This window comes from Pimephales promelas, chromosome 4 (genome assembly GCF_988280905.1).
Source record: "Pimephales promelas chromosome 4, fPimPro1.hap1.1, whole genome shotgun sequence".
NCBI lineage: Eukaryota > Metazoa > Chordata > Actinopteri > Cypriniformes > Leuciscidae > Pimephales > Pimephales promelas.
In genome coordinates this window covers 17,502,570-17,514,352 of record NC_142772.1, presented here as the reverse complement: position 1 = coordinate 17,514,352, position 11,783 = coordinate 17,502,570, and the positions used below count along the sequence as shown (strand labels likewise).

The following is an 11,783-nucleotide window of genomic DNA, read 5'->3' as shown; positions in this document are numbered from 1 at the left end:
TTTCTGTATTCAAGTAAAACTGAGCTAATGATTTCATGTTTTATCTATTGAATCAATTTCACTGTAATGATGCAAAAGCCATTTTATCAAACAATAATGGTGACCAAATAGGCATAACCTAATTATCCCTCAAAATAATCCTTTCCTTTATTTCACTTTCAAAAACAATCATACAACCGTGTTTCAAATGTCCAGACCAGCTGATATGCAGGGGGAAAAAAACAGGCAAGCATTTACTATACAGCAGCTTGAGAACAAGAGAGATTAAAAAGCTTGAGAGGGAAAACTGAGAGTCCAGGCTACTCTCTAGAGAACTGTTGTTCTCTGTTCAGCTTCCCTTACTGTACTGAACTCAGCAGTCCCACAGTCAGCTTTGTACATAGCAACCCCATTGTCCGACTGGAGTTAAAGCAGTATAGTTGATTCCTGAAGCATGTAAGTTGTGTTATATTAAGGAGAGCCTTTGTCCTTCACTTGTTTTGCCATGCAGAAGTCCATAATCCATTTGTTTCTGTAATTGGCAAGAGTATTAAGTCAGAAATGCCAGAGCTTGTGCATCACATGCATTCATAAAAAAAAACGCACTGCCGATTGCCTTAATGTACTGAGCTTGAATATGTGCCTGCATTTACGTATGCTAAATGGCTCCATGAAAGAACCTTACAATTTCTTATACAGTCATGCTCAGATGTTTGCAAACCCCTTGGGGAATCAGACATTTATACTTTTTTTTTTTTTTGAAAAATAAGATATAAAATCCTATTTGTTTTTATTTACTGCTCTGAAGAAGCTGCATGACACATATTTATGTTTTTATAAGAAAGAAATATGACTTAAATTACACAAAAAATATCATATTCAGACTTTCACATACCTTTGATTCTTGATATTGTGTGTTGCCTCAAGCATCACAGTTTTGCACAAGTCCCTAAATTGTCCATAGTGCCAAAACTGGATCTCAAAATTATATTTCCAATGTAGGGAAAAACTGAAATGTGCAGAGCATGCTGGGAAACCAAATAACTTACAGGACCTGGAGGCTTTGTCAAGGAACAGTTTCACTGCTCAGGACAAACCATAAACTCATGCACAACTATCACAAAAGTCTACAAACACTCATTGATGCTTGAGGCAATGTATGATATTAAAAACTAAGGGTATGTAAATTTTTGAAAAAAGATCAGATATTGTTTTTCAGTTTATTTAGTTAATCTGTCTTGTGGAATACATGTGAATACATGTCAAATAGCTTCACACGGACAGTAAAAATAATAATAAAAAAAAGCATTTTGTAGACTCTGCAAGGGGAAGGGAAAATTGTGAGCATAACTGTATTTAATGCAGATGTTCTTCAATATATCCTGGAAAAAAATGTATATGTCCAGATTTCATGATCATGCAGCTTTAATTTAATGTTCAGTGGCATGGGATATTTGCCTTTATTGATAGTGATCCTTTTTGGTGTGAGAAGCTGCAGACCAGTTTTTAAATCGTATGAAGTAGAAGAAGTCACTGATCCTCTTTAAGTGGTCTCTGTCTGTTCTGTTCCTCTTTCTGTGATCTGGGGCTGCTGGATGCCCGCTCTTTTTCCCCTTTCTTGCTGGCTGGGTTGAGAGCGAGCACACTGGCTGCTCTCTCGGGACTCTCCGGAAGCCTTTCAACTTCCTGCGGGTTGTCGGACTCTTTGGCTCGGCCTGGCTCAGTCTTGGCTGCTTCGCCTTTTTGGGACCTCTCTTCCACATTGAAGTGAGAGCCATTCCTCAGTGTCTCTCTGCATTCTCCATAGAGATGCTGCTCCAGAGTCAGATTTGACGCTGCCAGGTGTTTGAACTCTGACTCAAAGGGAAAGCCACCGCCTGGATGGGTGGCTCCTTCCACCTGGCTAAGGACCGCAGTCCCCCTGTACACCTCGATCGCCTCTGGAAGCATGGACTTGATCTTGGGGAGCCAGCGTTTGCGAACTCTCCGGGCATTGGTGCACATGTCTGCGGCAATCACATTCATCTCACTTTCTTTGAAGTTAGGGGCAAAATTCTGACAGTAGACTAATTACAAAACAGAGACAGAGAAAAAACAAGAATATTAATGCTTCAAGTCCGCATTAAACCCATTTCAATTCCATATTGTGACATTTCCAAATGAAACAGTAGAAACGTTTGTGAGGTGTAACTGATTGGTACATGAAAAGTGGAGGTTGGAGGCAAGGAAAGATTTGATGAAAGATGAAAACGAAGCTTTTTTTGAGCAAACTAAACCATGGAATCATGCACACAAGGTGATGATGCACATTTTGCGATATGTTGCTGGGCAATCTTGCCGAGCGATTGTTGCTTGGGCACTTTCTCATTGAAAATGGGCAATTTGGATAATTTAGATCGGTAATGGACCCTGTGTCTCATCTGGTTGCCCGTTGACGGCAACATTGCCCCGCAGCATTGTTTAGAAAGTTGCCCTGTGTATCATCACCTTAAGACCAGGCACACATACTAAAAATGGTCAATTTTGTTTGCTTTAACATCACTCACGTTTCACTGTGTTGAGTATGCGGCTGTCCAGTGGTTTGCGATTTGGATCACAGTTGGAGGAACGTATTCCAGTCCCACAGCTGTCAGCAAGTGTATTCCTGCAGTCAAAATACCATAGTCAACCACTGGAGGGCACACACACAAATTTTTTCCAAAACACCATACGGCCCCTACAGTTCAATATACCTCAAAAACAATATACTGAAACATTTGAATATGAGGACATCTCTGCTTGGTTATTTTTACTGCAGGACTGAGCTCTTAGTATTTCATACATTAAGACAGATCCACATACATGCTTGATACACATTTGTAATGTTTCAGACCTGTCAAAAAAAGCAGCTAGAAGACGTCTAAGCAAGACTTTGTGCTTGACCCCAGCACAGAGGTGACAGTTCATCAGCTGCCCACGAGTCATGAAGACACCAGATCCTTTCACAACACCAACAACAGAGAAACAAGGAGACCTTAGCTCTGAATCAGTGAATCAAATGACTCAGTCTGAAGTGATAAATAATTCAGATGGACATGGAGTTTCAGACAGGCTGGTATTATTCAGGCCTCACCTCCAATTAGCTCCAGTCTCTCTCCAGGGTCGCCCTCTGTGTAGAGAGCAGGATGGCAACGGTAGCCGATCTGGCTGATGAGTCCGGCAGGCAGAGCCTCTCTGTCTCCTCCCAACAGCACACAGAAACGGTTCTCCAAGGACAGAGGCAGGGAGGACACCTCCATCTTCTCTTGCACTGGGAAGAGACACAAAAGATCACACTCACAGGAATGCATCTTGAGCTGCAACGGAGCGAAAGAGAAGTCCATTAAACGACATTTACTGCTATAGATCCCAGACGAGCCCCCAAAGATCTTTCCGTTTGTCAGGCTTTCGTACGAGTCGTCTTCAAAGTCCTCCTCCTCATTTTGGTGTGAGGTTGGGCTGTCTGTGGTCGGGAGGCTAGAAGCACCGGGGCTGGCATGATCTCGGGTCGAGTGCTCGTAAGCATGGATCACGGGTATGATCCCGTTCACACCTCCACTGGTGTAGAAAAGAGTCCCGTTCCTTAAAGATCTGCCCCTAGCTCCCCTATCCTCATCTGAGTGCTTTAGCTCTCCATTCCGAGCACATACCGGGGTCTCCAACTTTTCTTCCTTGATCTTGCAGAGAGTTGTGGGCTGGTCGCCTAGCAACAGGGAGGAGTTGTTGTTGTTTGGGCTAGGGGGATCGTCTGTGGCAGATGTCTGTGAGTCGCAGTACGGAGCACTGGCCTTGAACATGAGGTCCATTCCCCGCTCCACGATGTTCTGGATTTGCAGGTAGCCTGCGGTGTACATGACCATCAGCTGATCGCTGGCACTCACCGTCATCCGGCCCGTGTAGCAGAACGATAGAATCTGCTGGAAGCAGGATGGGGCCACAGATGAGGGCAACTCAAAGAGTGTCTGGGCACTACCGCTGAACAGGTCGCGGAAGTATAGGCTGCTGGCTGCTAAAACGGCGCGATGGGCCTTGAAGGCCTGTCCATTGACCATAATGGCCACATCACAGTGTTGGCCCAGCAGCCGCTGTTCGTTCAGGCTGTCCAGAACAGTGCTGCCAAAGTTTGGAATCTCCATGTGCAAGAGTTGAGACATCATGCCCGTTTCAGATCTCTGGAAAAGACACGATGTTCTCACCAGACATCTAAGACAGAAAAAAAGTCAAAATGAAGGTGGACCGGCTTGATGAGGCAACAAACAGAAAATTACTACATTCAAAAGTCACACAATGTTTATCTGGTGCAGACACAGCAGAAAAATGCGACAGAAATGCTGCACAGCAACTCCCTTGGTAAACAGCTCTCTTCACCCCAACATTACTAGAGTCTCCATGTTTGGCAACTCAGCATAAGCTTGCCTGGAGTATTCAAAAGAAGCTGAAAAGTGACCCACAAACCCACCCGCCCACCCTCCCTCTCCACCCCGCCACTACCTGACCTCTATAGCAGAATCTTCCGAGATGAGAGAGAGAGAATGCGGGCAGGCTCCTCACAGCAGCTCAGCATGAGGAAATGCAGCTTGAGAAGCAGAGAGATACGTCTCAATCCGTCCTCTTCCTCCTCGCACAGGACTGAATCAGAGAGAGGGAAAGCAAGCGTCTGTGTGCAATCGATGCACCATCTACTGTATGTCACAGAAAGGGGGAGAGAGGCTATAGGCACAGACACAGAGACTAGGGAGAGAGGGGGAGGGAGTGAGACTGGAGGAAAGTCATTTAAGGACACAGAGTGAGAGAGAGAGAGAGAGAGAGAGAGAGAGAGATCGAGCGAGAGACAGAGAAAGAGAGAGAGCCTGATGCGGATAACTGCCCTGCAGAGAGTAAACGTGTTCATGTGCGATGGAGACAAAAGACAGGCAAGGCAAATGAGAGAGAGAGAGAGAGAGAGAGAAATGGCTCACTTTTATTTGAACATCACCACACGAAGAAAAGACAAGAACGGGAGCGTTTACCCCGCATGCACCAACCGGAACGTGTGCAGACACATAATCCATCAGAAACCGTCTCTGCCATGAGTGGCTCCGTGCTCAGGATTATTTACATTAATGTCAGACAAATGGTGTGTGCCAGGAGAGCGGCTCTGCATTGCAGTCCCTGTCACAGGCTGGCATGCTCAGTACAGAGTCTGCATACCCAATCAGATGTGCCAACACGACATCAGACAGATACTCAACCGATAAAAGAAAGAAAAGAGATAGACTCTGCCTCAAAGCTGCCCTGAATGTCAGATCAGTACATCAAACCGAGAAGCATTTTAAGGTGGCACAAATTAGATGGATGGCTCAAAGACTGTATCGTGCGAGTAAGAGTTGAGTACAGAGCAGTGGGGCAGTAAAGCAGCGTCTCTCAGCAAAGTGGGGAAGAAGGCGCTGTGCTTCCGTCTCTGATTTGCTGGCTTTTAACACTGAGACGCCGACGGGCTACGCCGTGAGTCAGCGCTATCAGAGATAAACTGCCGTGTTCCAGTCTTCTGTCTAATATCAACAGCAAAAAAATATAATAAATCAATAAAGTGTGTCTGTGAATGCTACAAATCTCAATTCTTACTGTCTGTCTTGACTTTTTAAAAGCAAGGAAAAAAGCAAAACATGACACATTAACTTGTCTCTTGAAGAAACTGCCTCAAACTTTGTTTTCAGTGTGAAATGACACAGTCATTGACGAAAATGTCCTCTTCCAGTCTGAAGAGATGAACATAGTTTAAATTTGGAAACAAGAGTGCCCGTGTAGACATCTGTTAAGTTGACAGCTGGAGCTCTAGTAGTGGACAGTGTTAGTATGGTCACATGTATGATGTCCCTGGGGAGAACAGACTGCAGTCTGAGCTGGTTGAGAAAGGAAACTCCATACTGCCTACTAGAGGGTAGAGACAGACTTACAGCAATAGAAAACTTGAATGACCTATCGATGTGCTTAGACTTTAAGTTGCAGTTACACTGTGTTCTCAGAATGGCACATTCAACTGTTCTCCGGAAAAATGATCATTTAAGAATTGTTGCTCAGAAAATGCATCTCAAAATGAAACATTTACACCTTGTTTTACACCCCATGTAACAGAAAACTATAATGGTGCTATATAAAATATTGATGGTTAAAAAAAAACATTATTGCATTGTTTGTAGTTATGAACTCTGGCACATTTATTTTGAAAGACAACTTCTTTAAACAACCCCCCCCCCCCCCCACCCCAAAAAAAAATTCTTTACATAAGAAATGTAATTCTTAAAAGTACAGAAAGTAATTAAAAAAAAAACTTCATGAAATAATAATGGTAAAACACAATGTAATTAATTGCCATTCATTTGGAGCAGCTTAGATAGCCATGTGCACATACTGAACACAGAAGCCACATTTTTTTAATAATATGCTTCGTAAATATTTAGCCTCAGGTCTCCATTAACACTGGTTCGATACATAGCGAAATCATGAGCTGAACACATTACCTCAAATAAGTCAAACGTTGATATTAAACAATAAAAAAAGTTCACAATATCAACACATTTTAATTCTGAGCTTTGAATCCAGATACTGCTGTAGTGATGCTGTATGTTGAACAATGAATAGTCTGTCATCAGGAATCTTATGAATACATTACAATAATTGTTTCCCTTAAGGTTCAACATATTCTAGGAGCTCTACAAAATGTCATTAATTGTTACAGTGTCTTGGACCAGTTTTTTTTTATTTATTTTTTTATGTGTGTTCCAGTTTAAAGGTATCCCTGCAATCTACAGAAAAAGAAAAAAAGTTTTAACTGTTTCAATAGATATTATAAACCCCTCGCTGCAGAGTTACACCAATAAATCAACCAGATTTAAAAAAGATTAAAAAAAAAAAAGTGGAATTAAAAAATTGGAATTAAGCCACCTTTTCAAGTCAATACTACTACTACTAATAATAATAGTAGTAGCTCTTGTGACTTCACATGCAGAGTTAAAAAAACAGAGTTCAAGCAGCCTATTTAACAAATTTCAATGGACCATGAGAGTAACAAAACCGAGGGTTTTTCCACTGGTCATTGACAGGCAGTGTTATGTTTCACTGGCTTCTCCGCTAGCGACCTTGAGTGACAGAATAAATCAAGTTACTCAAGTGTTTTTGGACCGTGAATTAGAAATATGGGGACAGTGTGACATTCATAGAGAACAATATTATACCCTATGAGAAACTAACTTGGGATAAATTATTTCAATAAAAATCTAGATAAATAATGTAGAATATTCCATAAAAAAATATTTTGACCTAGGTTGTTCCTTTTTAGTGTAATAAAATAGTTTCTCATGTTAAATAATCCTCTGTGTTTAGGGTTGAGGAATCCTCACTAACACAACTAGGCCTGAGCAGAGCTTTCATCAATCCTAAGACAAGTTCTTCATTACAAAATACATCATAAAAACATCAACAACAATGCTCACCCCAGCCTCCAAAATTTTAAAATAATCAAATAAATTAAGTCTCCTTCAACACTTGGCACCTTATTCACAGTTTTTCATCTCAGTATTCTGCTATTATACGTAAGGCCGGTAGTTTCTGCCTTTCCATCTCTTTGAACGAAAGCGGAAGAAGAAGAACATGAACATGAGAAAGACGCAGGAGAGGGCGTAGAGCAGCACGCAGAGACTCATGTCCACGCTGGAGAATCCCAGACCCAGGAATGTCATCCCTGGTTTGGCTTCTATCTGGACACCAGAGTGCTTCTCTTCCGCACCATTAATGCCAGTCCTCTTCTGATGTAAAGGAATATTCTCAGGAGAAGGTTTTAGGTTCTGGTTGAGGTGAACGTTGCTTTTAGGTTTGGTTATGGCTTTGGGATTGTCAAGAGCCGGAGGGCCTGGCTCTGGATGGCTGCTGCTGGAGTATTTTGGGGAGATGTTGGAAGCACCGTAGTGTTGTTTGAGGAAAGCCAGGACCATCTGTTCATCCCAGACATGAAGGCCTTCTTGCTCCTCATGGCATGTGGGACAGAGATCAGGAGTAGGCCACTGAGTCTTAGGAAACATGGGGTCCTCACTCATTGAGCCTGCATAAAGAGTGCAATCAACAATGAGGGTGACGTGTGGTTTCATTAGTCATTCTTTCTTTTCTTTCCTTCCTTTTTATTCCTCCCTTCTGGTTCTTAATGTCATTTTTCTTATTTTGCCATTTTGCCTTTCTTACCGTCTTTTCTCTTTCTTCCATATTCCTTTCTTTCTTTCTTTCTTTTCCCCCATCCAGTCCTAATTTTCTTCTTTCTGTTTTTCATCCCTGCATCACGGTACTTTTGTTATTTTTTGATTTCTTTTCCCTTTCTTGTTTCCTGTCTTATCTCGTCTTCTTTTCCTTTCAGTTCTACTTTCTTTCTACTCGTCTTTCCTTCTTTCTTCCCTCCTTTCTATTCCCTTTTCACGTCATTTCTCTGTTTCTTGCTTCCAGTCATGCTTTCACTCTTCATGTCTTTTTTCCTTCCTTCATGTTCTTTGTCCTTCCAGTCCTAATCATTCTCTCTTCCTTTCCTTTTCTTGCTGTGCTTCTTTTTCATCCTTCCTTCCTGTCATTATTATCTACATATATATTAATTTCCTTTCTTCTTGTTCTTTTCCATTAAATCCTGATTTCATTCTGTATTCCCCTCCCCTTTCCGGTCTCAATCTTTTGTAACATCACTTCTTTACTGTTACTTTCATTCATTTTAATGCATCCTTGCTAAACAAAAGTATTAATATTGGAAAAAAAGTTTTTTTCTTCTTCTTGGAAATAAAAAAAAAACTTTTTGTAAAGTAATGTTTTAATCAGTAGTGTACAGTAAGGAAAATATGTATTTGAACACCCTGCTATTTTGCAACTTCTCCCACTTAGAAATCATGGAGGGGTCTGAAATTGTCATCGTAGGTGCATGTCCACTGTGAGAGACATAATCTTAAAAAAAAAAAAAATCCAGAAATCACAATTTATGATTTTTTTTAACTATTTATTTGTATGATACAGCTGTAAATAAGTATTTGAACACCTGTCTATCAGCTAGAATTCTGACCCTCAAAGACCTGTTTGTCTGCCTTTAAAATGTCCACCTCCACTCTATTTATTATTCTAAATTAGATGCACCAGTTTGAGGTCATTAGCTGCATAAAGAAAACGCCTGTCCACCCCATACAATCAGTAAGAATCCAACTACTAACATGGCCAAGACCAAAAAGCTGTCCAAAGACACTAGAGACAAAATTGTACACCTCCATGAGGCTGGAAAGGGCTACTGGGAAATTGCCAAGCAGCTTGGTGAAAAAAGGTCCACTGTTAGAGCAATCATTAGAAAATGGATGATAACATGACTGTCAATCTCCCTCGGGCTGAGGTCTCACCAAGATCTCACCTGGGGTGTCCATGATCCTAAGAAAGGTGAGAAATCAGCCCAGAACTACACGGGAGGAGCTGGTCAATGACCTGAAAAGAGCTGGGACCACCGTTTCCAAGGTTACTGTTGGTAATACACCAAGACGTCATGGTTTGAAATCATGCATGGCACGGAAGGTTCCCCTGCTTAAACCAGCACATGTCAAGGCCTGTCTTAAATCCAGAGGAGTCATGGGAGAAAGTCATTTGGTCAGATTAGACCAAAATAGACTTTTTGGTCATAATTCCACTAACTATGTTTGGAGGAAGAAGAATGACGAGTACTATCCCCAAAACACTGTGAAGCATGGGGGTGGTAGCATCATGCTTTGGTGGTGTTTTTCTGCACATGGGACAGGGCGACTGCACTGTATTAAGGAGTGGATGACCGGGTCAATGTATTGCGAAAATCTGTGTGGAGAAGTGGGCCAAAATCCCCTCCTGCAGTGTGTGCAAACCAGGTGAAAAACTACAGGAAACGTTTGACGTCTGTAATTGCAAGCAAAGGCAACTGCACCAAATATTAACATTAATTTGCTCAGGTGTTAAAATACTTATTTGCAGCTCTATCATACAAATAAATAGTTAAAAATCATACATTGTGATTTCTGGATTTTTTTTTTTTTTAGATTATGTCTCTCACAGTGGACATGCACCTACGAGGACAATTTCAGACCCCTCCATGATTTCTAAGTGGGAGAACTTGCAAAATAGCAGGGTGTTCAAATACTTATTTTCCTCACTGTATATACTATGTAACCCATGAGATGGCGCAAGAACTTAAATGCACCAACATTTTGTAATGCAGTCATTTTACTTTAAATACATTTCTGTCTTACCTGTCAGTCTTGCATTAACCTGGTTGTGCTTTCTCCACAGCCACAGTACTGCCTCATCAACAGACTTGACCTGGTTCAAAGACTCCTGAGCCATCTCCTCAAAATGCTTCCCACACTCCTGGCAACCAAAGAAGGTCCCAATGTAGCGCCGCATGGTTTGAAGCACTGCCAAGGGATCATCCTCAAACCCTGAGAGGAAGGTATGTTTAAATTAATTGTAGCAATGTAGAAACATGAACTAATAGACAAAATTTACCAGATGACTGTTCTGCTTGCTACTTGGCCCAAAGAGTGACACATATATACATATGTATATACACACAGTAAATGATTTTATCACAGAAAAAATTATACTTAAAATGCTCAATTAAGTAATCTACAATCACAATCGCAATTACAAAAAATGATGAGATCTCAAATCATGTTTCTGTTTGATTAAGAGGAAGGGATTTCCCTGTTCATACCAGTGTTGGCTAGAGCATCAGGTCGGTTGGCTGCTTGCACAGTCAAAACGTGAAACAGTGTCCAGAGGGAGCAGGGATATCCTCTTAGTGCCACACTACTGCCCTGACATCCAACCCACTGCACTTGCTCACTGAGGTACAGGCCCGATATCTTAGAATAATACAAACAGATCACTTTAAAACCACCAACAAACTGATTTATGATCTTGTCACATACAGAAAAATGATAAAAAATAAAATAAAAATAAAATAAATAATAATATTTATTTTTATAGCAGGAGCTATAAAATAATATTTATTTTTATAGCTTTTAATAGCAGGAGCAGCAGTGGTCCTACAATGAACAAGTTGTGTAATGGGTGACACTCTTACCCTCATTTTGTTGTTAACTAGGTCCAGAATAGCATTATAAGGGATCTTCTCCAAAGGTAAACTGACTAGCCATTCTAACAACGTCTCAAGAAGTTTCACCACAGACAGGCGACCTGGAAATAGCTAAAAATCAAAAGCGCCAAGTAAGATACAACCCTGTACATTTTAAAGCTCTAATGAAAACAATTTCAGTGTGAGTAGAAAGCTCAAGCGCAAAGAAAAAGTTGTGTTTGTGTATTAAAACACTACCTTGGCAACAACTGTTATAAAGTCCTTGAAGGTTTTTAGTTCTTCTCCTTCTAAGGTCTTGTGGGTGGCTAGTTCAACCCTCAGTAGATAATGTAAGCCAGACTCCAGATCTGCCATGTATACCTTAGACCTGAAGAAACATTAATACTGGTCACCTCGTCTTACTTAAAATTAAATCAACAGCTAGTAAAAGGTTTGTGAGCATTTATTTCATATAACTGTTAAACTTCAGACACTTAGACTACTTTTCGTTTTACTGCAAATTTACACTACTGTTCAAAAGTTTGGGGTCAGTCAGATTTTAAAACGTTTTTGAAAGGAAGTCTCTCAGCCTCAACTACTCCGCATTTACTTAAATACAGTAAAAAAGGTAATATTGTGAAATATCTTCACAATTTAAAATAACCGTTTTCTGTTTGAATATATTTAAAAAAAAAAA

At 40.9% G+C, this 11,783-nt stretch overlaps 2 protein-coding genes across 5 annotated transcripts in view; both read right to left on the bottom strand.

Moving 5' to 3' along the window:
* Window positions 1-114: 114 nt before the first annotated feature.
* Window positions 115-6,210, bottom strand: nacc2l (NACC family member 2-like). Of its 4 annotated transcripts, none has more exons than XM_089130023.1 (6): window positions 4,956-6,210; window positions 4,494-4,626; window positions 3,092-4,200; window positions 2,852-2,957; window positions 2,526-2,623; window positions 115-2,045 (listed from the first exon to the last, which is right to left on the bottom strand). In XM_089130023.1, the coding sequence occupies exons 3-6, from the start codon at window positions 4,152-4,154 to the stop codon at window positions 1,510-1,512; spliced, it is 1,803 nt and encodes a 600-aa protein (XP_088986149.1). In that variant the 5' UTR covers window positions 4,155-4,200; window positions 4,494-4,626; window positions 4,956-6,210; the 3' UTR covers window positions 115-1,509. The 4 variants fall into 4 exon arrangements, with proteins under 4 accessions (XP_088986149.1, XP_088986150.1, XP_088986151.1 ...); XM_089130024.1 differs by having other exon boundaries at window positions 5,007-6,210; XM_089130025.1 differs by lacking the exon at window positions 4,956-6,210 and having other exon boundaries at window positions 3,092-3,268; window positions 3,356-4,200; window positions 4,494-4,908.
* A 30-nt stretch (window positions 6,211-6,240) lies between these two features.
* The window catches only part of qsox2 (quiescin Q6 sulfhydryl oxidase 2), a 28,177-nt gene continuing 22,634 nt past the window's right edge, over window positions 6,241-11,783 (bottom strand). The window contains exons 8-12 of the mRNA XM_039669090.2: window positions 11,345-11,474; window positions 11,096-11,218; window positions 10,724-10,874; window positions 10,260-10,448; window positions 6,241-8,074 (exon numbers count right to left, since the gene is read on the bottom strand). Of these exons, the coding sequence (XP_039525024.1) occupies window positions 7,563-8,074; window positions 10,260-10,448; window positions 10,724-10,874; window positions 11,096-11,218; window positions 11,345-11,474 (1,105 nt within the window). The 3' untranslated portion in view covers window positions 6,241-7,562. The remainder of the gene's footprint in view (window positions 8,075-10,259; window positions 10,449-10,723; window positions 10,875-11,095; window positions 11,219-11,344; window positions 11,475-11,783) is intronic.